The sequence below is a fragment of the Haplochromis burtoni genome, unplaced genomic scaffold (assembly GCF_018398535.1).
Source record: "Haplochromis burtoni strain Fernald_Lab_line unplaced genomic scaffold, NCSU_Asbu1 Contig_109, whole genome shotgun sequence".
Taxonomy (NCBI): Eukaryota; Metazoa; Chordata; class Actinopteri; order Cichliformes; family Cichlidae; genus Haplochromis; species Haplochromis burtoni.
Genome location: NW_024582470.1, coordinates 1,224,522 through 1,251,957, shown reverse-complemented (window position 1 = coordinate 1,251,957; position 27,436 = coordinate 1,224,522). Strand labels below are relative to the sequence as shown.

The 27,436-nt window shown below is 41.6% G+C and overlaps 1 protein-coding gene across 4 annotated transcripts in view; it reads right to left on the bottom strand.

Moving 5' to 3' along the window:
• The window catches only part of tiam1a (TIAM Rac1 associated GEF 1a), a 50,921-nt gene extending 29,534 nt beyond the window's left edge, over positions 1 to 21,387 (bottom strand). For 2 of the 4 annotated variants that reach the window (XM_014335402.2, XM_042223362.1), the window contains exons 1-8: positions 21,153 to 21,387; positions 7,301 to 7,406; positions 5,185 to 5,840; positions 4,091 to 4,377; positions 2,741 to 3,013; positions 2,431 to 2,662; positions 922 to 1,094; positions 129 to 353 (exon numbers count right to left, since the gene is read on the bottom strand). In XM_014335402.2, coding sequence (XP_014190888.1) covers positions 129 to 353; positions 922 to 1,094; positions 2,431 to 2,662; positions 2,741 to 3,013; positions 4,091 to 4,377; positions 5,185 to 5,833 — 1,839 coding nt within the window. In that variant the 5' untranslated portion in view covers positions 5,834 to 5,840; positions 7,301 to 7,406; positions 21,153 to 21,387. The other 2 variants (XM_014335403.2, XM_042223361.1) reach the window with 2 other exon arrangements.
• Between the last annotated feature and the right edge of the window lie 6,049 nt (positions 21,388 to 27,436).

Sequence of the window (27,436 nt, the reverse complement as noted above, 5' to 3'; positions counted from 1 at the left end):
GTGTTGTTTCTGTAATGCTCCACCACCTCATGTACAGCTTTAATCTGTTTGACCGCTTTCAGTATGTCAGACTCCTTGACACTTAGCTCCACTTTTAGCCCCAAACGACCACCCGATTGACCCCATACCTGCTCAAGTATGGTCTTTCTCTTCTTGCCATCAGTGACAGTGGACAACTGCATGTCTCCCATTTTCTTCATTTTCTCATCCATATCAATCTTCTGCTCCAGCTTGCGGATTTCAGTTCGCAGCAATCGCACGGTGTCCTCCCTGTGGTGCTGCCGAGCAAGAGCAGTAGCACACGCCGAGTGGATCGCCGTGATCCAGTTTTCCAGTTCTGTTTGGCCTGATGTCTGAACAGAAGGAAGGGACCATGACAAAGTGAGTAACGATAGTGAGCAGATAAAATAAAGAAACTGACAGCTGAAAGAATTTAATCATGACTTCCAATATCGGCCTCTGGGAGGAAATGGTCATTATAATCTCATCATCATTTTATTACTTTCTTCCCATTCATGAATTAAATGTCAGTGAGGGGAGCTGTCATGAATATAAATAGACAGATTTTAATATTACACAATGGTCAGTCTGGTGGATCACTGTCACGGTGTGACAGCGTGGCCTTTAAACATGTCAAACATAAACACAAGGACACAGGGCTGCCTATCTCCAGCACATGATGAACATGTATTGGTGTGCCACATGCAAATCCCCTAGAGGAAAATAGCTTCCAGTTTCCTGTTTCTCTTTATGTTTGATGCTGGTATGTACAGTAGCACCAAATAACAAAGACAGGATATAAAAACACTTGACCTGTATGCATTAATGCCAACCTGATTTAACTTTAACTTGCATAAAATATTGTCATGCCAACTCAGCTTTAAGAGTAGCCGATGTTTTAAATTCCAGTGCTTCTCTCACCTGGAAGAGGAAAGCATCTCCCACTGAGTTGCTGAGACAGAAGACAAAGTCTTTCTTGGGATGCTCAGGTACAGCTTGGACAATGCTGTTCTCCACCCACAGCGCGTGTTTGTGAACGCTGTTGTGGTCGATACCTGAACGGCCATCGTATTCATACAGGAAGAGGGTGCAGCCTTGAAGAAAGCACAAAAAGAAAGGAGTTTAAAAAAAAAAAGACAAAAATATGGTTTTTTTGTTTTGTTTTGTTTTTTTACAGATATTATAATAAGTACCCTTAAATCAATTTAAACATCCTTCCTTTCCCTGAACTTTATTTAAACAACGATTATAAAACGTAATAGTTTAATACATGAACCTATTTTGCTATCAGTACAACTAAACCTATAACATTACATTATGAAGATAAGACTGATTTATTTTTAGCATGATGCATAGAAGAGATGCTCTATCTTATGCATTTCAACAGGACAGGATCGGATTAGGCATGGATTTCGCCGTAAAATTAAATTGTGATGAAGCTGAGGGGAGGAAAATGCAAGGCTGCATTGAAGAGCATGAGAGAGGACAGCAGAGGTGAAAACCAAGGGCAGGGAATGTGTTAAAGCTTATATGAATGTAGTTTAACAGCAGAGAGAGTGTATGGAAGATTAAACAGCTTTGGGTTGGTTATCTGAATGAGATTAAGATTATTTTCTTAGTTGCAGAAGCATTTGAAACCCAGCCACAGAGGCCACAAGCCAGGAAGCTGCTAGTGTCGGTCGGATTGCGGCAGCAAGTTCATTCAACTTAAAATCTGTGCCAACTCAAACATGTGGCACAAGAGAGGTGTTAAAGAAAGGAATGCACATAGGGTGGAGTGGGTGGAGACAAATGTCAAGGGTAATGTGTGAGATAAGGATAGCAGCAAGACTGAGAGTGAAGGTTTACAGGAAAGTAGTGAGGCCTGCTATAATGTAAGGCTTGGAGACGGTGGAGCAGACACAAACACAGGAAACAGAGCTGAAGATGCTAAGATTTTATTGCTGGAAGGAGAGAGAATAGAAAGATTAGAAATCAGTAGATCAGCAGGACAGCTCAGGTTGGATTTGGACATAAAGTTCCAGAGGCAAGGCTGAGATGATTTGGCCATGTGCAGAGGATATTTTGGAAAAGTGACGTTGAATAAGGAGCTGCCAGGCAGGAAGGAAAGAGGAAGACCACATAGTAAGTTCATGGATGTAGTGAAGAGGGACATGCTTGGTTTGCGTGACAGAGGAGGATGCTAGAAATAGAGTAAGATGGAGGCAGATGATCCAGTGTGGTGACCCCTAAAGGCAGCAGCCAAAAGAGTAAAGGTGCAGAAGCATTTTTATGTACTAACAATTGTGCTTAGTTAAGCATTCATAAAGTACTCAGACTGAAGCTGGATGGACACCTGCTGCCTTACAGTTTCTGCCTATCTATCAGTCACACGCAGGTAAAATCCAACACAAACATTAAACATAATAGTGCTGAAAATCTGTGCAACACCTTTCAGAGAAACCCAGTATTGTTTCCATTTGCGTCTCGCTGCAGGTTCCACCTTCTTGTTTTTCTTATGAACCAGGAAGTTCTTCACAGCCAGAGTCCCTGCTTTCCTGACTGTGCCGTGTGCACAGCTAATCAGAGTGTCAGGCGGATACATACTACTGAGTGTGCCGCTACTCTGCTCATCACTTACAGCAGAGCCTGCCTCCTCTGTGCAGTCTCGGCCCCGATTTGTCTGACGAGAAAAGATTAAGGAATTAGAAATACACGGAATTTACCTATATTTTAATAACACAGGAAAAGTGTAACTAACCCAGGCTTGATTGTCTAGCTCCTTCCGGAAATTTTCATAAACTCCCCCCTTGCCTCCTTCGCCTCCTCTTCCGTCAACTCCTCCAGCGCTGCTGCTCCCACTGTCGCTGCCATTAAAAAAACTGCTCTCTGTAGCTGAGTACACTGAAAAAGAGGCAGACATGGCCTTACACCGCCGGGAGAGCAGTTCTCCTTCTCCATCTATCTCAGGGGCAACGCCATCAATCCCACTGTCGCCATACTCGCTCCCCTCGCCTAAAACACCAGAGATGTCCTGTCATCCAGAAAAACCGGGTAGAAACAGATTAAGCATTATTAATGGACGGAAACTGATTTATTTGCACAAAATCAGACAGAGAAGTAACAGCTTCAATCTGCATAACACAAGACGTTAATTCTTTCACACAGAACTGACAGCGTAGGCTGCACAAGCGGTTTCTGGGTTTACTTTTGTTTGTATACATGAGTTGGCAGTTGCATAAGTGCACTTTAATATCCTTTTGTGCTCATTTTTGTATGAATTTCTGATTTAAAAAAAAGGCTTTCCACTTTGAGTATGAAATTTTCTGTGCTTTCACCAAACTGAGTCTCCGTCTGTTCTTTCTTTTTGTTTCGCTGTGCTGTCAGTCTATTTATATCTAACAACCCCCTCAGCCTGACTAGATGAATATATAATAAGCACTTATGGCGATCTCTATCCAAGGGTGCTTGGGGGTTCTGGGAATGCATTGAAAGAAAAGCTTGGTTCAGTATTTTGGTACTTTTTGTTTAGCAACTTTGTTTTTATCAGTGACGCACGGCAACTAGGGAGGCATGGATATTATTATTTATTCTACTAATTTAGCTTTTATGTTTACCTACATGAACGTTACATAAACTTTACTTTCCTTTGATTTTATCTGTTTTAGTAAGATGACAAAGAAAATCCTCTAGATAAAGTTCAAAGTTCAAAATGTCTTTGTCGTTCAAAGCTCAGTATGTGAGCAGAAGTCCCACGGTGACTTTCTATCTGACTATCTTTCTGTGTAATCCTCTTCCCAACTGCACAAATATACAAACATGCTTGGATGCTTGGATTTGCAAAGATATAACATGCATATACACCAGTCCAGAGCACAGACAGGAAATTCCGTTGGTTGTCAACAACATGTTAATTACTTGATGAACTGGTGTCATGTCTGTGATGCCCCTGAACTTCCTGGACAGCACTGGTAAACAAAGTCCTCTATTATTCTAAGTTTAGAAGTCTGTATTTTTTCCAATACTGGAAAAAATAGAGCAAGAAGACTTTTACCCTTAGTCCTGTTCCATCTGCTTTCAATACTTATCGGTATATATATTCATGAAATACCTGAGTAGTCTGTGCGCGTCGTCCCTGGAAGGTAGGGCAAGGTGTAGCCGGAATACCGAGCCCAGTCAAGCCTTCAGAAAGGCAGTGTGAGCGTCGGCAGGGGAGCGTGAAAGCTCCATACCCCCCACCATCATCCTCTGCTGGAGACATCAAACCCTCCTCCACTTCCCCGTCTCCGTCGCACTCGGCTTCTCTGCAGTTTTTTATGTAACGGCTCCTTTGCCCCCTGAAGCCCGGACTCTGCTGGCTGCACAGATGGTCCAGAGACGATGCCCTCTCAGTTGAGCCTGGAACACACACACAGGTGGTTATTGCAGAGCACAGTGTGTATTTGTGGGCAAGGTGAGTTCAGATTACTGTCAGGTACTTTCAGTTACCTCTGAAACATTTGACCTTCTCCATATGTGCCTGTGTCCTTCAGTGAAACTCTGTGATTTTTCTTGAGTGATTATGAATCTGTGTGTGTGTGAGGCAAACCCATACATTATTCTGAATGAGACGACCACCTATGGCAGTGCTCAGACCCTCAGCGGTTGAGTTACCAGGTACCGCCTGCTGTCACACTGAACCCCTGCAGCTCCTGCACAAAACCAGTTAAGCTAACAACCCTGTGATCAGTTGAACTGCTGCAACTGATAGATGGCAGCTAACCTTCAATCAGCAGATTTTCTCAGATCATTTTCTCCCTACTCAGTGAGTGCCTGCAATTTTCCCACTACCCTCCCCCTCATCACCTGTTCACTGAATCAAATCAACAGCTTTGAACATGTTCCCCTGAACTTTTTTCCCCCCACTTATTAGCCATCACCAGTGTAGCTGTCGTTATTTTTGGACAGCTACATTGTCTTGTCTTTTGCTTTTATTTGTTGTTGTTTTTTAAATAATACAAATAGAAATCTTGAAATATATTTTAATTCTATTGTATCAGAAAATATGTCGGTGAAGACTTCAAGTCATCAAATAAAAGCATAGGCCCCACATATCCTGTCACTAATGATGTCTACATTTCTGAATGAGAAAACTACACATGCTTTCTGCAGGTCTATACAATCTACCGGTAAATATGATGCTTTTGCTTCTGTGTACATTCTCACCTGTGCTGCCTTTGCTGCCTCTAGGGCATCTAAACTGCCCCTCCTCCTCTTCTCCTCCATCGACCATCTCCTCTGTGCTGGTCAGATGCTCCTGGCTGAGGTCAGACATAGAAAACTCCAAGCTGTCTTCTCTCCACATGTCTGCTGACTTTGATCGCTTCTTTTTATTACTTGCTCCCTCTCGGGGTCCTTCAGTCATTTGCTGCAGGAACCTTTCCTCTCCAATAGTGTCCCCTTCCCCCGTTGAGTCCTCTCCTCCATCCTGGGCAATGGTGTCTGCCTCTGAGGTTTCGGGAGTCGGCGTGGCCAAGGGGTCATCATCGTGCTGATAGGACTCCGGCCTCATTGTCATAGCGACACGCTGGGTCCAGTGAGGGTTGATGCCAAATTTGTCAAACTCATCTGCTGCATTGAAAAGCTCTAGTCCGTTCTCTACCAAGGACTGAGGGATGCTCGGGGTGCTGGAGGAACGGGTTGAGGCTTCAGAGTTTCTGTGATTCTGCTTCACTGAGGAAGAGTGCCTCGAACGGCGGTTGATTTGCTGCTTGTTGGAGACACGGAGTGAGCGGGTCGTGTGCTTACGGGAGAGATGTCTCGGCACATCACCATGGATACTACTCTCTCCATTTTGACTCTCCACGTTTCCCATGATTCAACTGTGGATCAAGTAATAAAGTTTGCATATTACATAATTTAGACATCTTCTTCTTAAAAGATCAGAAACCAGATACAAAAGTAGTTTAAAATTATTCCATAATGTTTGCCACATCATACGGTATAAGATAATATATTTGCATCTTTACTTGTATGCACAAAGTTTATGAATCACAGAAAGTCATTAGCACACACAAATTGCATAAATGGGAGCTGGTGTCTTATCTAATGGTGAGTGAACAGTGTCAAATTCACAAGTAGCAGCACAGATTTTAGACAACACGCATATCTGCCATCTGTTGTACATGGATGACTTGCTTTGTGGAGATCAAAGAAAGAAGAAAGAGTTTGAACTAAATAAGAAAATTAAAAAAGATTTAAAAACGTAATCAGTCCTTTCTGTTAAAGGAGGCATCTGGCCTTGAGATTTTGTTAGTAGCCTTAAAATGTGTTCATTTCAACTACAAAAACTGTCAAATACTCAAAGCAGGTGCCAGACCCCTGATCAGATATTCTGTACTAGAATATCTATCTATGTAAGGTCAGTCGATTTTGATAAAAGAAAAGAAGAAAAATAACCTCACAACTGGCAAAAGTAGTGGTTTAGATATACAACTTGTTTCTGAATCAATATTAAATTGACAAATCTGTCTTTTAATTGCAATGTCAAAACATTTAAACAAATATTCCTTGTGTGCCATACTTCTAAAAGTAAAAAGGTTTGAACCAGCCCTCTGCAAGATTTAAATTGCTGGTAATGAGGTCCATCAGTGTGCTGCATGAGAGGTTTGATGGCACATTAAAACTTATGGCTCAAAAGTATCAGTGGTCTCATTTGATTTGCACAGCATGCTTGGATGTGTACGCACGTTATATAAAAGGTTTGTTAAAAGTTTCCTGCTTTTCCATTTTATCCCAGCCCGCTGTTCATAATGCATCAAAATCTTCTTTGCTTTTCTAAGTGCCTATAAAATCTTCAAAAAAATGAAATAGCTGAAGTTATAAATCTCTCAACTCTGACTAATTTAAGTGTTCTGCCAGTGCACTTTTGAACTCCAACACAAATGCACTGCAGCGCCTTTTCTCCCTGAGCAGTGTTCAAATTATGCACTAGCTATATTCCCAACACAGAGAATCAAAACAATCAAAGAAATCACTTTAGAGCTGTGTTATTTTCATCATGAAGTTATCTCAGCAGCCCACTTCACCTCAATCTCTCTGTTACACAAGCACATGGAAGTGCTGAGTCAAAGGCTGTCGGATCAGTTTGTCCTCAGAGAGTCACACATCATCAAACCCACACCATCAGGTTCTCAGTGTGGGCTCGAGCTGCAAAGACACTGGTGAAAAAATCTGCCTTAAAAAGTAGTTGTTTTTTTTGCTTGTGTTTAGTCTATCAGTCCTTAAAAAACTATTATTTCTGGAGATTTGTGCATCATTAAAGTGTGAAAACTGTAGTTACCGATGATTAAGCAGCCACATCACCAGCTTCCCCGCATCAGAGCGTTGCGATCCTTTACCAGCTCCATAATCCTCCACACATCCTCATACGATGGTGTCAGTCTGCCCTGACAGAAACAAGGAGAGAGAGAGAGATCTTTAGCAGTGCTCTCACAACTTCAAAGTGACCTGATGTGTCAAACGCACACAGAGAAGAAGTGAGAAGACAAGTAGAAGGAAGGAGTACCTGCCCAGTATGTCACATAAAGCTGGTCAAGTAAAGCTGAAAAGGCAGCTGTGAAGAGTGCAATATAAGACGGTCTGTAGAATATGAATGTGGATGATAAAAGGGAATAAATCACAATGGTTTTTAAGATAATGCAGTTTGACTAAAAAAAAGACAGAGAAACAAGAAATAATCAAATGCACACATATAAACAGCTCGTCAGAAACAAAGAAAAGACGTATTGTCTGAGCCTGAAGGGTTTTTTGGGGGGGAAGGGAAGGGGGGACTCACAAACAACCACAATTTCTTCTAACTCTACCCTGAAACTCACTGCCCACCAAATCCACGCAGACGTGTACCGGCGTGTGCACAAAACATTTTGGGAAACACCCCCTATTTCGGTGCAGACAAAGAGAAGCGCACACACATACACACCAACAGCAAAATGACAGAAGAAGATGAAAGAAGCTATGGGAACGATTTTGTGCTTAAGACTCAATTAAATGATCCATGCCAACACGACCTAATTTTCTCTAATACCAGCCCTGAGCTGCGCAGAGTAGACCGAGATTTCCATAATGTGCTATGTATAGTGTTAAGGAATGCAAGAGCAAACATGCTTGCTGTTGTGAACATTTGCCCAGTAGTTAGTCTGCTGCAAACGCATTTGACTGCAGCCGGATAAGCCAATAAGCAGGAAAATGATGGAAGAAAGCCCTCGTGTTGCCATGTACAACCATGTACTTTCAAAGCATATGGCCACTAGCGCACTGTTTGGAGCATCTGTTTTGAGATACCACATCTGGTGAGTCACCTGTTTTTCAAATGCAAAAGCATCAATTGTTCCCCCGAGGTCTATGTTGCAGGTTTAAGTAAAATCTTAATTTTACTAAACTTTGACTGCAGCTGCTATTTTTTTCTATTAGTGTTGTTGTTCTATATACAGTAATCTTTTTTTTTTAAATTCTCTGGGGCACAAAAACAATAAGTCAACCGTGTTACAGTTCTGGGAAATGACACAGAAATGAGACTTTAGATAACAAGAAGTAAACAGGACAATAAGAGAAGTGAAGGCATCTGATCAGAAACCTGATGGAAACTACAAAGAGGATTTTCAACTCTGACTTTGCACCACAACACCATGTGTGCAAACGCATCCGAGATAGGCTAGTGCAGCGCATCCCAACCCCAGCTGTGGGAAGCAGTTACATAAGCTGAACTTGACCCTGATACAGCTCTCCTGCCTCTCATGCAGTCCTTTATATCTCATCTCTCCTACACCCTCTGTCCCACTGAGGCCGACCCACATGCTGCCCCCCACCCACCTTAAAAAAATAGGCTGAATATTCATTTTGGGCTCATGGCTCCTCTGCTGGTTCATTTTTAACAATTACTATAAAAACAGGACTTCATTGTCTCAGCTGGAGTGTTTTATAGATAGATAAACATGTGGAGTAAATGCAAATCACTAACACACAAAAACACTGATGACCCTTTCACTGAATTTACATCCTTTTTGCAAACCCATATATTCTATAACATACAGGCTATGTCAGGAAGGTGCAAAACACACACACAAATGCACAGGGGTCAAACAAACAACACAATCCTGAGTGACAAAACACAGGGGAAATCAAACCACTGCCTTTCCTCTGGCAGTGTACAGTCTAAAATGTTTAGTCTCTTCATTTTTCCTCTTCCCGGTGCCCCCCAGCAAGACACCGCAGAGGGAGAAGGGTAACAAGGAGAGGAGGGAGAGCTCTCTGTTAAACCCCTGTAGAGCTGAGAGGTGAGGCGAGGCTGGAGGCGAAACACATGAAGAGGGGTGGGGGGAGGTCGAGTCTGGTACAGACAGAGAGGGAGGGGAAAAAAATACTGGGGTATGAAAAGAAGTTTGATAGGGAAAAGTGAGAAAATGGGAAGGAGGAAGAAATAAAGACAGCGTGAGAGGGAGAGATAAAGTCAGAGAAATTGGGGGGTCCTATTGTTGCTGAGCTTTAAGTGGATAAGTAGACATGTGCTCAGTCTGCCTCTCTTCAGGCTTAATTGAGGGAGCCGAGACAAAAGGGGAAACATAATTATTCGCTCTCTTTCTCTCAGCCTCTCATTCTCGCAGTATATTAACGCATCGGGAGAGTGTATTACCACGGCGCACCGTGCAACAGCCGCCAAAGCATCATTACCATGCACACATGCCCACTCGCAATCAAGCACACACATGCACACACACACACACACACACAGAGGGGACAAAGAAAGAAAACTGGAGACAACAAAATTCCATATTTAATCTCCACAACTGAAGATAAAAAAGGTAAGCATTGTCTAAATATGTCACAAACAGCAGCACTCACATCTGTCTGACTACAAACCACACAGGGCCGAGGATTACCGGGACTGGAGGCTCCTTTTACCTGCGCTGCCGATAACAGCTCTCTACTGGAGCTGTCACATTCATTGTGCCACATTGTGACTGTTGCATTAGTCAGTTGCTCAACACCTATAGGCCCGCACGTCTATCACCTAACGCATGAACGTAGTTTGCTGTGGCACACGGCGGAGTACTGTGGAATAAAGGCAGGCGCACACTTTCAGTCAGACACACCTGCAGGATCCCAAGAGAAATGAGAGCTGGTTTTTCCGAGTCACAGCATGCACTCACACTTTTTGGAAAAATACCAAAGGCCTGTCAGAACACACTCAAAGGAGACACACCCTACTCTCCCCTGCCAATCTTTTCATCTCTGCACCTGTCTCACAGCACCGCCCTACGTGACACACAGCTCAGCAGACGCAAACTGTATGTGATGCTGATGTAGCTCTACACTGTACTGCAACTGAAGCCAAACAAAACATGTCACTTGTTGTCTTTCATCTCGTCACTGTGTTGACTGTATTCTGGAAAAAGATGTTGCAACCAGACACACTGAATTTTCACAAGTGAATCACTGAGCTCACTGTTAAAGACAACAACTCATCACGACATCATAGTATTTTACAAATTTACTTCTATGGCAGAAAACAGTCTCTCACATGCTTTTGGGCCGCTTTGAAGCCCTTAACGACACTCTTTAGATGTGCTTCATCCAAAAACCTAAAAAATGATGCTTAAAAAAGGAGATCAAAAGAAATAAATCCAATCTCTGCTAAAGACTGCAACAGTGACTACGCTAAACATTGCTGAAACCAGAAAAGCTCCCAGCTTGACTGACCTTTCTTTACATCTTCAAACTACAACACCCCCCACCAAGCTCTAAAACACATGACGTAATTATTGGAATCACCCTTCCCTGAGGCCTTTCTCCTGCACCTCTCACATTCTTTGAATTGTTACCATTTCTCCTCCCACTTGGCGGAGTGAGGTTTTATGCTTACTCTGGGGAGTTAAAAAAAAGGAATTACTATTGGAGGAAAATTCAATCCAAAAACAAGTCCAGACAGACTGCCATGGGAATGTGACAACAAGGCCTTATCAGAGGATCTCTATGCTCCTCTTTTTTTCCATGCGCACCTGCACACACCACATGTTAGCAAACCACCAAACTTACCAAAATAAGAGCATGTTTGGGTGCAGGAAGCCTCTTGGTCCAAATGAATAAGAATCACTGGGGTTATTCACAAGTATGCATCTGTTTGCAAACATAGGTGGGCACATTGTTCACATTTGAGGAGGAACCACGTCTATCTAATGCCAAGACAAGAGTCAGATATGCTTTTGAAAATATACCATTGTTGCGACGGCAGTGCACGCTCCGTCGCACTCCCACAGTTCTTTTGAGACAGGACTGCCTGAGACATCACCAGCAGAATTCCCTGGAAGAGGGAGATTAGCTTCTATTCATCCTTCCGGGATCTGACAAGGCACGCGCCCCAATTCTAAGCTTAAACACACATGCAGATACACAAACAGTGTGTGGCTGCAAGCACGAGTCTCGACTCCTTAAATCAAACATTAATTTCTTTTAACTGGCGAGGGACAAATGATAATTCCTTCCTGAAGAGGGCTTTCATTTTGAGGCCACAGAAGCAAAAAGCAGAGATGACAGAACAAAGTGGAGTGGAAGGATATGAGATGATTGTTATTCATTCACTATGTTCCCCACTGCTTGGCATCCTCTAACACAGAAGCGGAGAAAATTAGACCGGGTTTTATTTTAGTAGTAACAAAACAATTCCTTAAAAAAATGTTTTTGGAAAGCTAGAAAAAAAATGTAGCACAGATTGGCAATGTGACGTAAAAGACTTGAGATTTGGGGTCAGTGTGGCAACCGAGGATCATGTTTAAAAAAAAAAGATAAAGGCCAGTGGAATTCACTGTCAGCCAATTCACTCTGCTTGGCTCCTCAAGTGTCACTAACCTCATTAAATACGCTCCTCTGGCTTTCTAAGAGCTTACGCTGTATGCTCCTTAACTCAGATTTCAGCTGACTGTCTCTGCAGCAGGGTGCAGTCAGGGATTACCATATTTTAAAGAAGATTTTCTTCTACCTCCCGCTCTCCATTGAGCGAGGAGCCTGAGAGAGTCAATGAAAGTGTGTAGATTTTGATGCTCTGCTCAGTAGCTACTGCTACAACCTCAACTATCAGGAGTCGCTGCATGAATTCAAAGTCAGGAAACCCCACAATTTAACCTCCATTACAATGCAAGGCTTTTACACTAGAAGATCAAGATATCTCTGTATTACATCCAACTCAGACTCTTGTTGTAGGTTAATATGTGACATGATAAGGTCAAAACCACATGTTGTAGCGGACTGACTGGCACGTGAAAAACTACCGTGTGCGGTTTGTTAAATATTAATAAATCATCCCCTTTTTTGCCATTGCTCAATCAACGCTCACTCGTCCTTCCTGATGAGATGGTGATTGCGCAGACAATCGGTTCGCAGTCATCAAAACCAATCAACTGAATATTCATGTGGTGATTTTCTGCTTCAAATATGTGAGGAGGAGTAAAAGAAATGGGCGTGAAAACATGTTGGAGGAAGATGAGTCAAAAGAAGGAGAAAAAGATGAAAAAAGAATGACGCATTAAACTAAAAATTGGAGTCAAGACGAGGCAAAAATACAACTAATCTGTTACTATTTTTAATCAAGTACAGTACTATACAAAAGTCTCAACTATTATGCCTCCAAGGAGCATGACTTCCAAATGATTTTAAAAGAAGTTCTTGGGTAATAGTTCTCCAGTCTTTCTGTAGGTCTTTCACAGTTTTGAATCTTTTGGCAATCACTAATTTTCAGTTTCATTGTCTTTGTTTGTTTGTTAAGTCATTTAACACTGATCTATGAATCATAAATGGAACCTAACTCAAGGGATCACCAGATATAACAGACAACAGCAAATAATCTTTTTGAAATTGACCCCCTAGGTGATTTGTTACTAGGAGCCTGTTGCAGAAATGTGCAATTTATCCACAATTCTTTTGTTATATCTCCAAAAAATGGCAACGATAACACAGGTTGACAGGCATATAATAGTATTTTTGCACCAAGGTGAATCCCAAAGAGCTGTAAGAAAGAAGACAGCAGAAGACATGGCAGGCCTAACATATTATCTCCACCAGATAAAAAGTCAAGACCTTCAGAAACTTGGTGGAAAAACTCCACTAAACATCTGACCTGAGAGATGCATCGTGCCCTTCAGATGATTCATCTACAGATTGCCAAAGCCTCATCAGAAACAGTCTCAGTCCAAGGAAAGCTGTCAAGAATACACTTTTAACTCGGAAAAGACACCAGAACTTGGCTGAAAACAACAGGAATTACAGAGTGATAAATTCAAATGTCTGGGTTCAAATCATCAGCGATATAAACAGGAAAGGTCAGGAGTGAGGTATCTACAGCTATCTGCAACACGGATGCTCTGTCACGGTTTGAGGCTGCGTTTTAGTCAGTGGTATTGTCAAAACTGACTTGAATTGAAATTACTAACACATGCAATACCATCTGCAAAGCATCTGATTGGCAGCACTTTTATTTTTCAGTATGTTAATGATCCCAAACACACTGCCAATACAGTAAAAGCATAAATATCAGTGATGGCCTCCCAAGAGCTCGGACCTTACCATTAATCAAACAGTGTGGGAAATTTTCATCTTGACAGAGAACAAAAAAAGGCAGGGAACATACAGATAATAGCTCTGAATATCCTTTAAGAAGCCTGGAAAACTATTCCTGAAATTACAAGAAAGCTTGCCTAAAAGGGTTCAAACTGTGGTGACGAATAAAGTCTGAACTGATCACCTCACCAAGGTTAAAAAAAATCATGGCCAAATCCAAACAATCTTTATATTAGCATCTTCAGAAATGTAAGTCAAACCCCGGCACTGCCACGAAGTCACACACTGACACACATCAACAGTCAAAGACAACCACAAAGTGCTTTCAATGGAGCCAAATTGGCGGGTAATACTTCTGTTGTGCTCTGTGCTGGCGGAAGGGACGGTGAAAAAACAGAGTGAGAGTGGGTGTGAGAGAGGGATAAGAGGGTTTTAGGCAAAGGTAGACTGATTGAGGTGGGAGGTTGAGACAGGGGGATGAGACGAGAGAGGCAAGAGAGTCTGAAAAACAGGATGATGATGGTGGTGAAAGGGGGATGAGAGGCTGTTAATGCGGCGGGGAGCTGGTGGAATCGAGTGTTGGGCCACAGGTAGACAAATGAGAATGATGTGTGCTGAGGCGGAAGGAGACACGAGAGGTAAAGAGGTGTAGTGGTGCTGATAGGTCCTGAGGGGCTGATAGAGATGGATGTTGTGTCAGTTCAAAGTAGGCCAGACGTGAACAGACCTGATTTGTTGTCAGTAATGACATGACTGCAAGACTATCAGAAAAGAGAGCCATTGAAGAGGCCATTGTGTGTGTTACAGTGAGTTAGGAGGTGACCAAACCACTGTCTCTAAAAATGATGGGAGCAATTGTTCCAGGAAAACTGGTAGTTTGCTACTGTTTTGATGAAAAAGCTCAAATATGTTTGCAGTCTTTAATTACCTTTCAAAATAAAAGTTGCTTGCAGAAAATGGGAGTTATGCACATTAAACACAAAAACAATTAATCTTTGCACACAAACTGAGATTATCCACATTGATGTAATTCTTTGACTGAATTGTTTACACAGGACTTATAGGATCCAGTCTTTCTAACAAATACGAGTTTACACGATCTTCTTGAAAATGGTTATTAACCCAGATATGTAAATGGACTTCTGTGCTAATTCCACGCCTGAGCTCAGTGAAACAAAAACAGCAGGATTAATCTTTAATTATTACAACTATACCAGTACAAGTTTACTTATATTATTGAAAATGATTCAACATTTCAGAGTAATGCCAAGAGAGTTAATAATACACAAAGCAACACTGTTATCACTTAATTAAGATTACTGCTAAAGCTATAGTACTACCCTAATCATTACCAGAAAGCAAGAGCGAGGCTTTGGCACAACAACAAACTAGGTAAGGCGTAGATTAGTGGGTACCGTGGGAGTACTAGAAAGCGAAAATTAAAAATTAAGGGAAGAGACGGTATTGAGACAAAAGCGGGGAAAAACATCAAAGTATAAACCTGTCAGAGGTAATGTAATGAAATATGTTAGCAGCAGAGGAATGGGCAGCACAGAGTGAGGCCTGAGGGAGTGGGGGGAGGGGAACAGCAGGATTTGGAAGTTATCTTAGTGCATCCGTGCACCTGAGTCAATAGCAAGGATAGCAAACAAAGTTTAGCTTGAAGGAGACACAGGAGACAATGTGTTGCAGCGAGGGACAGGGGTAACAAATGCTCAGGAAGAATGTGACAGGCAAACATCGGCTCACTGTGCCGGCTCTCGGGTCAACACAGGTCACAAACCACCAAAACCAATACAGTTTAGTTCTGGGAAACTTAAACCTATACACTATTCAAAGGAATTAGAAGACGAGATCGTTCAAAATAACATGAAAATAAAAACACAAAACTATGGCAGTAGCTGAAAATATAAGCTGGAATTTCAAGGCTAGGTTTGCAACACACATACTATAATTTTCAATATGATCTAATTTGTTTATCTCAGTTACCACCACACAAACTGTGGTCTCTTTCTCCATTTGTTCATCTCATGCAGAAACAGAAACACAACTTGCGTGGCAGTAAGGTGTGAAGCATTCAGAGAATGACACAGGGGACCGACGCCCAGTTCTGCAAATTTCACCAGCTGAAAACCACACACACCAGTAATTCTAGTAGACAATAGGTCAGTTTCCCACACACAGGAAGACTAAAATAAGTCTAGGGTTGAAACTAATGGTTATATGCATGACTGAGTCATCTTTCTTTTTTTCTGATTATCAGTTCTAAAACCTGTCATAAACATCATGAAGACTAGTAAACCACAGTGGGCTTGTTAGAACACGGATCCTCACATTACTATACCCTGATTCGAGCCAATGGGGATGAGATATCTTGTGGCAAACACAACACTGTTGTTGAGATGAGGATATCAACGGCATGTCACTTACGGGGCATCTCTTCGGAGGATGGGGTTGGATCTAGGTCAATGGGTCCATTTCCTTGGAGTTGATCTCTTGTGCAGGCTAAAGCTAGGGGGTTATTGTTTGGACTTTGAGTGGCTACAGTGAATAGATCCTCCTCTGTCAGTGCATTAGTGACCTGTAAAAGCTCCACACGACCGACATCTGAGTGCCAGCCTGAGGGGAGAACAACAAAGACAACCTGACATCACGCAGGCACATATGCACACACTTTCACGTGCCTAACAGCTAACACACCACAGGACAATAACAAAATCACTCAATATGAAAGAGACCTCATAAAGGACTCATCACAGCTTTTTCTATTCTTACCCCAAAGAAACTCGCTCCATAGAACAAAGAAAAGTCATGCAGCTTTGCCTGTAAGCCCTTGCTTTTGTCATTCTCACACACACACATCATACTGTACATACACGTACATATTTGCACACACTTACAAATGCACACACAGGCTTTTCAGACTGCCTTGCAATATCCCACTGCATCACTTCCAGGTCAACAGGCAGGGACGTAAAGTGCGACTGTGTGATGAGAACTGAGTCGCCTGCCAGCTCTTATGAGGGGGTTGAGGAGAACGATGGGGCCGAAGAAGGAATAAAGAGAAGAGACAATGGCTAAGTGGCCTGTTTCCTGTGCTTTAATTATACAGCCAGTGAGTGTGAAGTTAGACAGAGAAACAGATTCCAAACAGGAGAGTAAAGATTTCCAATCAGAGATAAAAAAAAACAAACAAAAAAAGATCCCAGGAAGGCCAAATCTCCCAGTGCAAACAAAGCATAAACACAGTCATTGAAAAAGTTCTCTGCACTGCCGCAGTAATACTAGCTCTAAATCCCTACTCAGCACTTCACACACACACGTGCATTTCCTCTCTCACACTCTGAGGTCTTTTAAAGCATTTTCCTGTTCAGGTTATCTCAAAGCAAAGCTTCCTTTTTCCATGAAACCACACACTTTGAAACGATATTCTTTAGAAGGACAGGTATAATCTCACACTGCACACATCCTGTGGAGACTGATCGCAAAGTATACCAAATTATACATATTATGAATTGAGGGTGCCCTAGAAAATAAAAACTAACCGCTAAAATGCATTCACACACACGCAAACGTGTTTCAACCTCATCAGCTGGTATCCGGAGCTGATGTGTGGGCTGGAACACCACACTGATCAGAGATAATGGGCAGACATGACAAGGGTGGTAATGCTGTCACACAGAGAGTAAGGATTGAAATATTTCATGATGGAGCAAGAGACGGAAAGAGGGACACAAAGAGAAAATAAAGCATGGGAGAATGAGGGAGGGAGTAAAGGAAGGAAGGAAGGAGGAAACTCCCAATTCATCAGCAGACAGAACAGACAAAAGGGAGGAAATGATGAGAGCACATGCCAGCTCATGTCAACTGTGAGACACCCCTCCCCTGCTTAGACCCCCGTTACAAATTAGAGGCATCCCTTCTGCTTTTTTTACTTCTCATCAGGGGGTTAATGTTAAGGAGTCTGGGACAATGTTCTCCACCTGATCTGCAGTGCTTAGGTAACAACAAAGTAGTCCTGCTCAACCAGACTAGTGACATTTCATAATGGAAAAGCAAAGACGTTAGTATGACATAATCACGCATAGTCACATACGCATTTCATAATTTCCAAATATTTCACAAGTGCCCAGAAACATCCAGATGTGTACGCAGTATATGTGATATCCAAATGATTTCCAACCTATTCAACTTTAATAGGGAAACATGTGTGACCCATCAACCCCCACTGCACGGTTTATGACATTACGAGATTTTATTAGAGTCATTTTTATTAAATACAACTGAGGAAGTTAAATTATCCAGAAAGAAGAGCTGGGGGAATATTTGAAAAATGTATCTTTGCTTTTGATTTTTTTGCAGCATAAACATATTTTCCCCTGTTCTGTAACTCATCTTACTAACCCACAGATTCATCTCATCTACTTGATCTTGACCTGCTCGGTTTCAGAGCTACGGCCTTTTTTGTTACAATCTGCATTGCAAAGGGATTCCCTCTGCTTTTGCGTGTAGCCGGAACTGAACCAGCAGCGTAATTAGAGAAACTCAGTGAAGCCAGAGAAGAGAGAGGGGAAAAAAAACATTTTAACTTCCCCCCACCCTCAGCTGTCAGTTTTCTCTTGCTTTTCCCAAAACAGACTTCAGCGATATTTCTCTTCTTACTTGGCTCCAAACGACGGCAACAGACAGTGAGAAACATGAACACACACGCACGTAGAAGACACACACAGAGAACCCAGAGGCGCACACTGAAACACAAACATTTAAACAGCTTGATTGCATGTGGGGATGGTGGTGGGGTTGGTGGGGAAGAGTATAAGCCCCACATTTGTTTAACAGCAGAAATGAGTGGACCACAGAGGAAGAGGGATAAAAGGTAAATTTAGAAAATAAGACACATATAAAGACCGTCCCTGCATCGTGTGTGTTATATCTTTAATTATTAGATTTATTCACTGCAGTAGACAACACACAACAGACGATGATGAAGAAAAATACTATATTTGTTATTTAATGTATGCAGGAAACTGAAATTTACATGAAAAGATCAGAGTGTATAGTTGATTTGGTGACTCTTATTTAATACACTAATTATACCTACGTATCAGTGCATTTATAAAGAATATGTGTTAATGTCGTCACGTGAGATGGACTACATCTGAAAGCAAAATTCTCTTCCCCCAAAGGAAACTCGTCATTGTTAAGTTAACTTGTTTTGTGATTAAGACCTATCCAAGCTGTCGGTAAATTCAATGTTCTCTCTGAACTGAGCACACACAGGCCTTGAAAGTGAGCTGATAGAGCATGAGAGCAAGTGTATCAATCTGGGTCAGTATGTACACCTTAACAAACAGACACACACTCACCAACCCAGAGGGTTCACTTAACAAAGTCCCATCCCCCCTTCATGCTCACACACATTATTAGCCTACAGTATACACAGCACCGTGTGGTTGTGTGGATGTGCACATATTTGTTCCGTGCACACGCTTGCGTACACAGTAAATGGACACAAAAAAACCTGAATGGGATAATGGCTCCATCCCTCCTCTTTTCCCCCAGCTTTTGCAAAGTCTGTCATTTTTATATATATATATAGATATATATAAATATATATGTAGATAAACAAAAGTGTGCGGATATATACGCGCTTACACACACACACACCAGTTTTTATCTGTCACTGTAAATCCTTTCACGGATCGCTTCCTCAAAAGACCCTGCCAATATTCAACTTCCTCATGGCAACTGAGGCATTGAATTGTGGCAAGAAGGCGAGACAGATAAGGTGAAGAAAACACAAGAAAGCGACACAGAGATCTGGTTTAACAGTCATCAGAAGAAAGAGAGAAAAGCAAATATTAACAGAATGAACACAGTTTTTCACCAAGTTACAAGGCAGAGCGGGGAAATTGATTTGCTGTAGAGCTCTTTGTTTTACAGTTTGACTCAAAAATGTGCTGTGACAGCTCTTATCGGGATTCTGTGGAAGAGAGGCGTGTAACAGTCTCTTTAAAAGTTTGGCTACTGAGCTGTTATGATTTGACTTTATATAACAGGGATATCTTTTGGGGTTAGCCCTTTGCTTGGCTTATCAAACAACCACACCGATATCAAACCATCTACTGTAAATACTGCTGATAGGCAGTGAGGCGTTTGCTTTCCCTATTAGGTCCCAAAACAACAAAATGACAGCAAAATGAAAGGATTCCTCACATGGTCTCTGTTGAGTAGATAATTGGTGTTGAGAAAAATCTCAAGCCAACCACCAAAGGTTTTTTTTTCCTTCCCAGCAACGAAGAGGGATTTTAAGGGTGGAGGAAAGGACAGCAGAGACTACTTGCCCTTTGATCCGCTGTAATTCTTTTGCTGTCTGGATCCTGGCACAGCTGAGACCTCACACCTCCTCTAATGCACACACGTTTGAGTGACAGATGCTAAATATGCCTGCAGTGTTCAGTAGGAAATGGATATTTGAGGAATCCCCACCAATTTTTCTGCATTTCCCTTACTTTACAATGTTCCCCTACTTTTTTATCATGTATTGCTGCCTGCTGCAACTCTGCTAAGTCTTCTGTACCAATCTGCCTTTAACTGCTGTTCCCTCAAGACTTTCAGTAGCTCTAAAGTCTCCCTCTTTGCCAGTCTCATCCTCCGCTTCACTCTTTTGCTTTTGCTTTTCTCCTCTCTTAATATTCCCACACATACGCACATGCACAGAGCAGGCTGATGTCTTTATCCAAATTTCTCAGTGAATCTGTCTTTGTACATCTTCCATCGTGAACCTTTGATGGTATAATGTCGAGGACTGAGTGCTTTTTATGCTTCTTCACAGAGCAGATGCTAACAAGCTTCTGACAGGCCATAATTACTGAAAGCAGCACTTGATCTTTTGATCTTGAAATGAGAGTAATCACACTTTTATCTCAAGAAATTTCATAACTCTGCATATCAGATCTGTTACGGTATGTGAACGCACACAACCAAACACATGCACTGGATATAACACGCCTCACCGTGTTTCCCCTACTCTTAGAGAACAAACGCCACAGCTCAAAGGGCACTGCCAGGTGCTGTGGGTTCAGAGCTGTTAAGGTATTTTATCATCATTAAATTAGCACCACTGGGAAACTAGGCAAAGTCCCAACACAGAAAATGAATGATTGATAAGCTCCTTTCATCGTCACACATAAAATGGCCATGCAGGATTAGCATTTAAGCAAAATGGGCTTTCTGTGCAATTCTCGTGTATTTATTTCAATTTGTGTGTGACAAGAAGTGAGCGGAAGAACCTAAAGAGCGGAAGAAAGAAAAAGGCATCCCCCAAACAGTAACAGAGCCTATACTGTACTAGCAAAGAAGAGTAGTCACACCATGTGTGGGACTGCACAGCATATCTTAACACACATAAAGACGTACACACAGGTATGCCACAAATCGTATACTCTATGAAGACGCACACGTGCTACACACAGTTAGTAACTTATCTAATCACACATAACACAAAGCCAGTCACCATAGGCAACAGTTTCTACCTCTCACAAAGCTCACCAAACGTCCTCAAAACAAGAAACAGATCTCTTTACCTTTACTTAATAGGTCCCCGTGCGTGTTGCAGTTAATCCCCTGAACTGGTAAAAACACAGCCTGTGTGCGTCCTCTTCAAGAATTAAAAAGAGGGAAATCCTTGCATCAGTGAAACGTCTCCCGGACTCCAGCGCAGCTTTTACGCACACACAGACACATTAGAGCTCATACTTGAATACTTGCTGTCTTTTTGCGTGCCTACACCAGACTGAAGGCTTAGTGGAGGGTGTGTGTGTACTGAGTTTAAGCCCGCCCCTTTTTTTTCTGGTTTCCCCTTTTCTCTCTCCCACATGCGCTCCAACCCAGCCCTCCTTCTCCCCTCTCTCGTCTACAGCTCACTCGCTCTTTCTCTCGCTCCAATTTCGCCTCCTCTGGCTTGCCAGCGTGTATGCTGAGTCTGTGCCTCTAAGCCTAAATGTCCCAGTCCTCTTTTTAATTGCTGGCTCTCTGGACTCGTTCTAAACACAAACAAAGGCACAGTGGAGTGGAGTGGACAAGCATGGGCATGCACAAACACACAAGAAAACGATATTTGCCTGCAAGGAAAGATAGGCTGATATAGTAAGTAATTCTGGGGAAAGATAATAGATAGCCCAAACCAACGTTCTACTGATGGTAAGCTAGCAGGAAATACTTATCAGCTAGCTAACTTGAGAAAAGTAAAATACCCTGCAAGGCACATGTGGTTTTGAATAGAAAGGTGAAGATATTGCGTGGTGGAGTACATGAAAAACGCATCTCTCTCTCTCTCTGTCTCTCTGAAGCCTTTCGCACAAGCTGCTGTTACTCATGTTATGCTTCTGCTGCAATCTTGTCTTTTCCATCATTTCTGTATTTACTATTTTATAACCCAGCCAGCATTCTTATTTCAAGTATCAAATAAAAAAGGATTAAGTCTCTTCTGATGTTTTTGACTATTTTCTCTCAATTTGACTATTTTGAATATCAAGAAACATGGTGCTGAACCTTTGCAGCCTTCTGAAATGGGTTGTCAGCTTGGATTAACATCATCTACGGTGGACCCTCAAAGTCCAAATCACTGTTGCAGGACTACATCATATATGGGATAGCTATTTGCCTTGTGGTCAACACAAGCAAACACACACAGACACACCTTATAATATATACTTCATAATTACTGAGACCAAGAACAAGAAACAAAACTGTGAAAGAATTATTCATCAATGAGTTCCTAATAAGTCATTAAGTACAACTTCATAAGAGATGCTGATTATTAACTGGGGATAAACTATGTAAGACATTAAATAAGCGAATCATTAGGTAAGACTTAGATCTAACTGCCCACTGTATTTAATACTGATTGCCTCTGCCTCAAAAACTAAGTGGCAGTAAACAAAAAGTCATAAAAACATTAATCATACTCAGTAGTTTCTCAGTACTTGAGCATTAAAAAAGAACAACTGACTTTGGAGTAATCTTGAGTATTGTTTTGTACCACTTAATTTTTATTGCTGAGTTATTCAGGTGTGATTCATTTAGAAAATGGGGAATTAGATTGATTAGAGATATTTTAAACCAATTATTCCCTAATGGTTCAGCAATAGCATCTTCTAGGCAGTTCTTTGGCAAACAATAATTATCTTTAAATATATCCTGGATCTGGATTTGAGAAATGATAATGAGCAGTATCAATAATGAGGTATTTCCCAATTGGCTCCTCGTTTATTCTTTAGTAACTAATAGTTTTATGCTTTTTTAACCTAATTCATTTAAGATTCAAACAGGAATGCCAAGATCAAAGAGCAGGAAATGCAAAGAAATGATCGTTTGGGCTTTTATGGAGCTAAAACCAGGTTTAGCACAATCAAGAAAGAAAGTAATATCCTTCAGGCATTTTTTTTTCAAAAGGAACATTTTTGATTTGTCGGTTGTGCGGGAAATTCAGTGGGGAGTTTCATCCAGAACTAGTGAAAGTTTTCCATCTCAAAATATGCTCAGTGTTTCTGCAAATCCCAGTAAGAAAAATGCGTAAATTACTCTACAACAATCAGTAACTGTCTCTCTGTCTGCAGATAATTTGCTCTTTACTGTCTGGCAAAAGAGCTCTCGGAGTTCTTAATATTACCAAACTTAATCACCAAAAACAGAACATTTATGAGGAAAGACAACCGCATTTATATAATAGGCCAATGATCCCTGTTGTCTTTGTTTTCTGCACTGTGAAGTTACTGAAATAGCTGGTGTTTAGGTGTCTAGCATTTATGCAGGCAAACATGTCAGGACAAAGGCCAGGAGAGGTTACAGATCTACCCAACAAAAGGACCTCATACAGTCTCCACAGGGGAAAGAGGGGAGACAGTCACAAGTACAAAGTCACTACATGATAATGCACAGACAACACACACACAGACACACACATGCATTCACAGCACTTTCCCCCCCAGGCACATGATGACATTTCAGCACCTTACTGAGACTATCCCACCGCTGTGCCTCTTGCATGACATAATTCCTTTGCGTAGGATTGTATGCATGGACGTCCACTTATGTATCTGTCTCCTAGTTTCCCTGTCTACACATCAGACCCGATTACCTTCCCAGTCTTCCGTGTTATCTAACAGCATGACTGGGGAAGGTAGTGTTGTGCTGTGAACTGGCTGAGACAGGAAGTAGCCGGTCCTGGAGGATGAACAGAAACCTGTTCCCACACTCCAACCCAAACATTCCTTTATTGGACTGTAATGCAATTATCCAAGGAGTGGGAAGAAATTAGTCAGTAGTTTAATGATAACTCCAAGTTATGTACTGTATGTGATGGCATGTTTGAAAAAGTAGAAAACAGAGTTGGTAAAAACAACAACTGCAGGTGGAGAATGTTATGCAAGTAGAGAAGTAGGGGGGCTGCAAAAACATCAGGATGTTGGGGTGTGTTTTTTTTGTTGTTTTGCTCTGTCTGCACTCATCATCTGGTGGGATCTTTGTGTAATAAGAATGTACACACAGTCTTCTGTCAGCTGTGTGTCAGAGTTTAGGATAGGGCAGGGTAAATGAATATCAAAGCCCATTGACCAGTAGAGTTTTCTGTTGAATAAACACTGGTAGGAGCACCACTACACAAGTGTTTTTCCCCTCTCTCTTCCACCCCACCTGAGCTGGCCTTTCAGCACAATAGACTCCACCTTTTGATCCTTATCAGATGTCATCACAGTGTGTATGTGTGGGTGGCAATATCAGTTAAGAGCTGACGGGATGAGATCGGTTTCTCATTTGATGGTTCCTGCCATCTCTGTTGCCAAACATATCATATTGAAATTCATGAACATACTGTATTGGAAAGGGAACAAAAAAAAAGTGCACATCCCCACCCCCAACCCGCCAACATCCACCGTGCCAGATTTGATAAAATCATTATCATCAGCCATGCGAGTAGAACTGTTGAATAATGCATGCATTGCTGGTCCACAATAGCACATTCCTCCTGGCCTTCTACCTTTCTCCAGGAGTCATATTAGCTACTGGTTGCTCTTTCCGCTGCTTAGGGTCATAATAGCTAGTCTCTATTACATTTTCCATTAGCAGGGGACATCACTATAAAGACACATGTAGAACAGTATGTGGACAAAGCATGTGTTGAATAGACAGACACATGGACATGCCTACAGAGGAAGACACAACTTCACTCGTGAATAGTGACAACAGATCTGACTGACTGGACTTTTAAAATAAGGTGAGCATCAGTAGTTAGACTGCATGGTTGTCTAGTGATTAACATTATGACACATACACAGGAGCTGCTCATCCACAGAAGCCTGTATCATGAAGCTCCCATCACACTCTGTTTGTGCTGATGTAAATACTGGTGTGTGACTTCATGGCTGAGCTGCTGTGGTTCCTAAATGCTTTCATTTTGTAGCAGTACCATGTGTGAATGTGAATTATCTACTGGGAAGAACTTTAACAAACTGTCTCATTGCACTGGTACCACGCTTAAATTCAGTAAGCATTTTAGAATAACCCCTTTTTTTTTTTTTTTTTTTTTTTTGTAAAGGCAGACTGCATGGCTAGGTGCTTGATTTTATAAACATTTGGCAATGAGACAGCTGAATTCAAAGATTACTGTTCATATCGCGTACGCTGGATATCTTGGGTTTGGCAAAAAATGTGATATTTGTTGTTCCATTTGTCAAGTATACTGGGTTATACACACCCCAACATGCAACCATGTATGCACATAGAGCACACATACTGTACCTTCACTTGTTTATTTATCTCAGTTTCTTGATAAATATCTTCATCTCAACCAATAAAATAAATGTTTATGCATGTAATCATTTCAACAGCAAAAGAGAAACACTATAAAGATCCACATTACTGGATGCGATGCACATATGCTTTCCAATTCTATTTTAGATGCTGCAAGTGAATGAATTCTAGTTCACTGTTATCAGCCTAGGAGCTGATAGCCCCTAGGAGCAGATGGACAAAAAGAGCAAATATACTGGTGAGTTGATGTTAACAATTACTAATGGGCTAGCTGGTTATTTCCCGTAGACTGCAAGGTCACACAGTACCACATTAGCCTAAAGCTTTGAGTCTATAATGAATATTCATGTGGGAGAGGTTAGTTCATTACCTGCGGTGTGGTTATCGAACAGGAACATTATATATTGTTCTTTTTATTCTGGTCACTCTCATGTTACTGCTCCTAAACCACTGCTGCACTTATGCGGTTTGTTAATAGGCTTTTACAGCAAAGACAAACATGACCGTAAGCCCATTGCCTGCTGTCCAAAAGAATGGAGTTAGTCATTTACATCATTGTTGTGTCAGATGCAGGAGTGTGCTATTGCCACAGTGCAGTTAAATCTGCCGAAGACTCCGTGAAGTTGAGTTAAGCAACTTTGGATTGCCCAGAAAAGTAGGGTGTTCATAATAATTCTTTGTAAGTGAGGTGGAAGCTAGCAACATAGTCATGTTAAGAATAAAGACCCAGTAGTTTTAAACAGTTTCAAAATCAGTACAAGACAAACATAAACACAGAGGCATTGATGGCCTGCCTTGGAGTAAATCAGTAAATCCCTGATTCCCTTTGTAAATTTATGGGCTGTATTACAGTTAGCTCACACAGCTAGCTCAGTCCATACTAATAAAGCACTCACTGAAAAACACTGGCAGCAATGTTTAGCCCTTAATTAGATAACACACTGAAGTAGCAGTTAGACCCTCACAGCAGAACCACTACAAATCCTTTCCCTGGAGACACTACAAAATCATTACTACACTAAACTAATTTACCATATGTCTTTTTGTAGCTTATACTGAGATAAACAGCATGATAAATTAAACAAGATGGGCACTACAGTCAACATGAATTTATTTTAGAATCAGGTGGGTTTAAGACACAATGGTAGGAGCACGAATCTGGGTTGAGATGAGACTAAAATAGTCAATTAGTGCGCAAAGGGAAAGAAATATGTAACGTGTGTTGGAAGAGTCAGCAGAGATGGAGATCTTTCAACAGAGGTCTACACGAAACAGGGATGCTTTAATACAGTAGAGACGCCAGTTGTATCCACATAGTAATCCATTAAAATATACACAGGGCACCTGAAGAGACAGTGCATCATTAATAATGTTTAGTCAGGATAAACTCTTCTTAATACTCCAAGATGACTAAGCCAGATGCAGAATTAAGTTGTGGGTATCTATGTGCAGTTTTTCTGAGCAATCAAAAGACAGGAAATAATCACTTGTCACTCAGCATAGCTCAGCCCAGATCACCAGAATAAATACATGAAATCATACTCACAACAATAATAACCTTCAATGTAAACCAAGAACGGAGATAATTATGGTGCTGGATTAAAAAACAATTATGTGGGATAGCAGGACATGGGAGGGGCGAAAACACTGTATTTGTTTCTATGTTCTTTTGGCTTACTTCAGCTTTCTTACTTACGCTTATTTGTAAAATAAATACGTACCAACAAGCGGCAGCAAAAAATAATACGTGACGTCTGTGTGTGTGTGTGTGTGGGTGTGTGGGTGTGTGTGAGTGAGTGAGCCAAAGACAGAGTGAGCAAAAAATGGAGAACAATGCACCATGTAGGTCTGTCATCTGGGCGGGCGGGGGGGGGCTCAGATGACTGTGCACACAAAATAACCTTCTGACCTCGTCACAACCTCATGAGCACTAAACTGCACAGCATAATTTCCACTGCCCCATACAGTCTCACATACACTGACACATACACACACCAGACTGCTCTTTTGTTATGAGACCCATGAGCTCAAACTCTTGTGTGGTTACAGCCTCAAACAT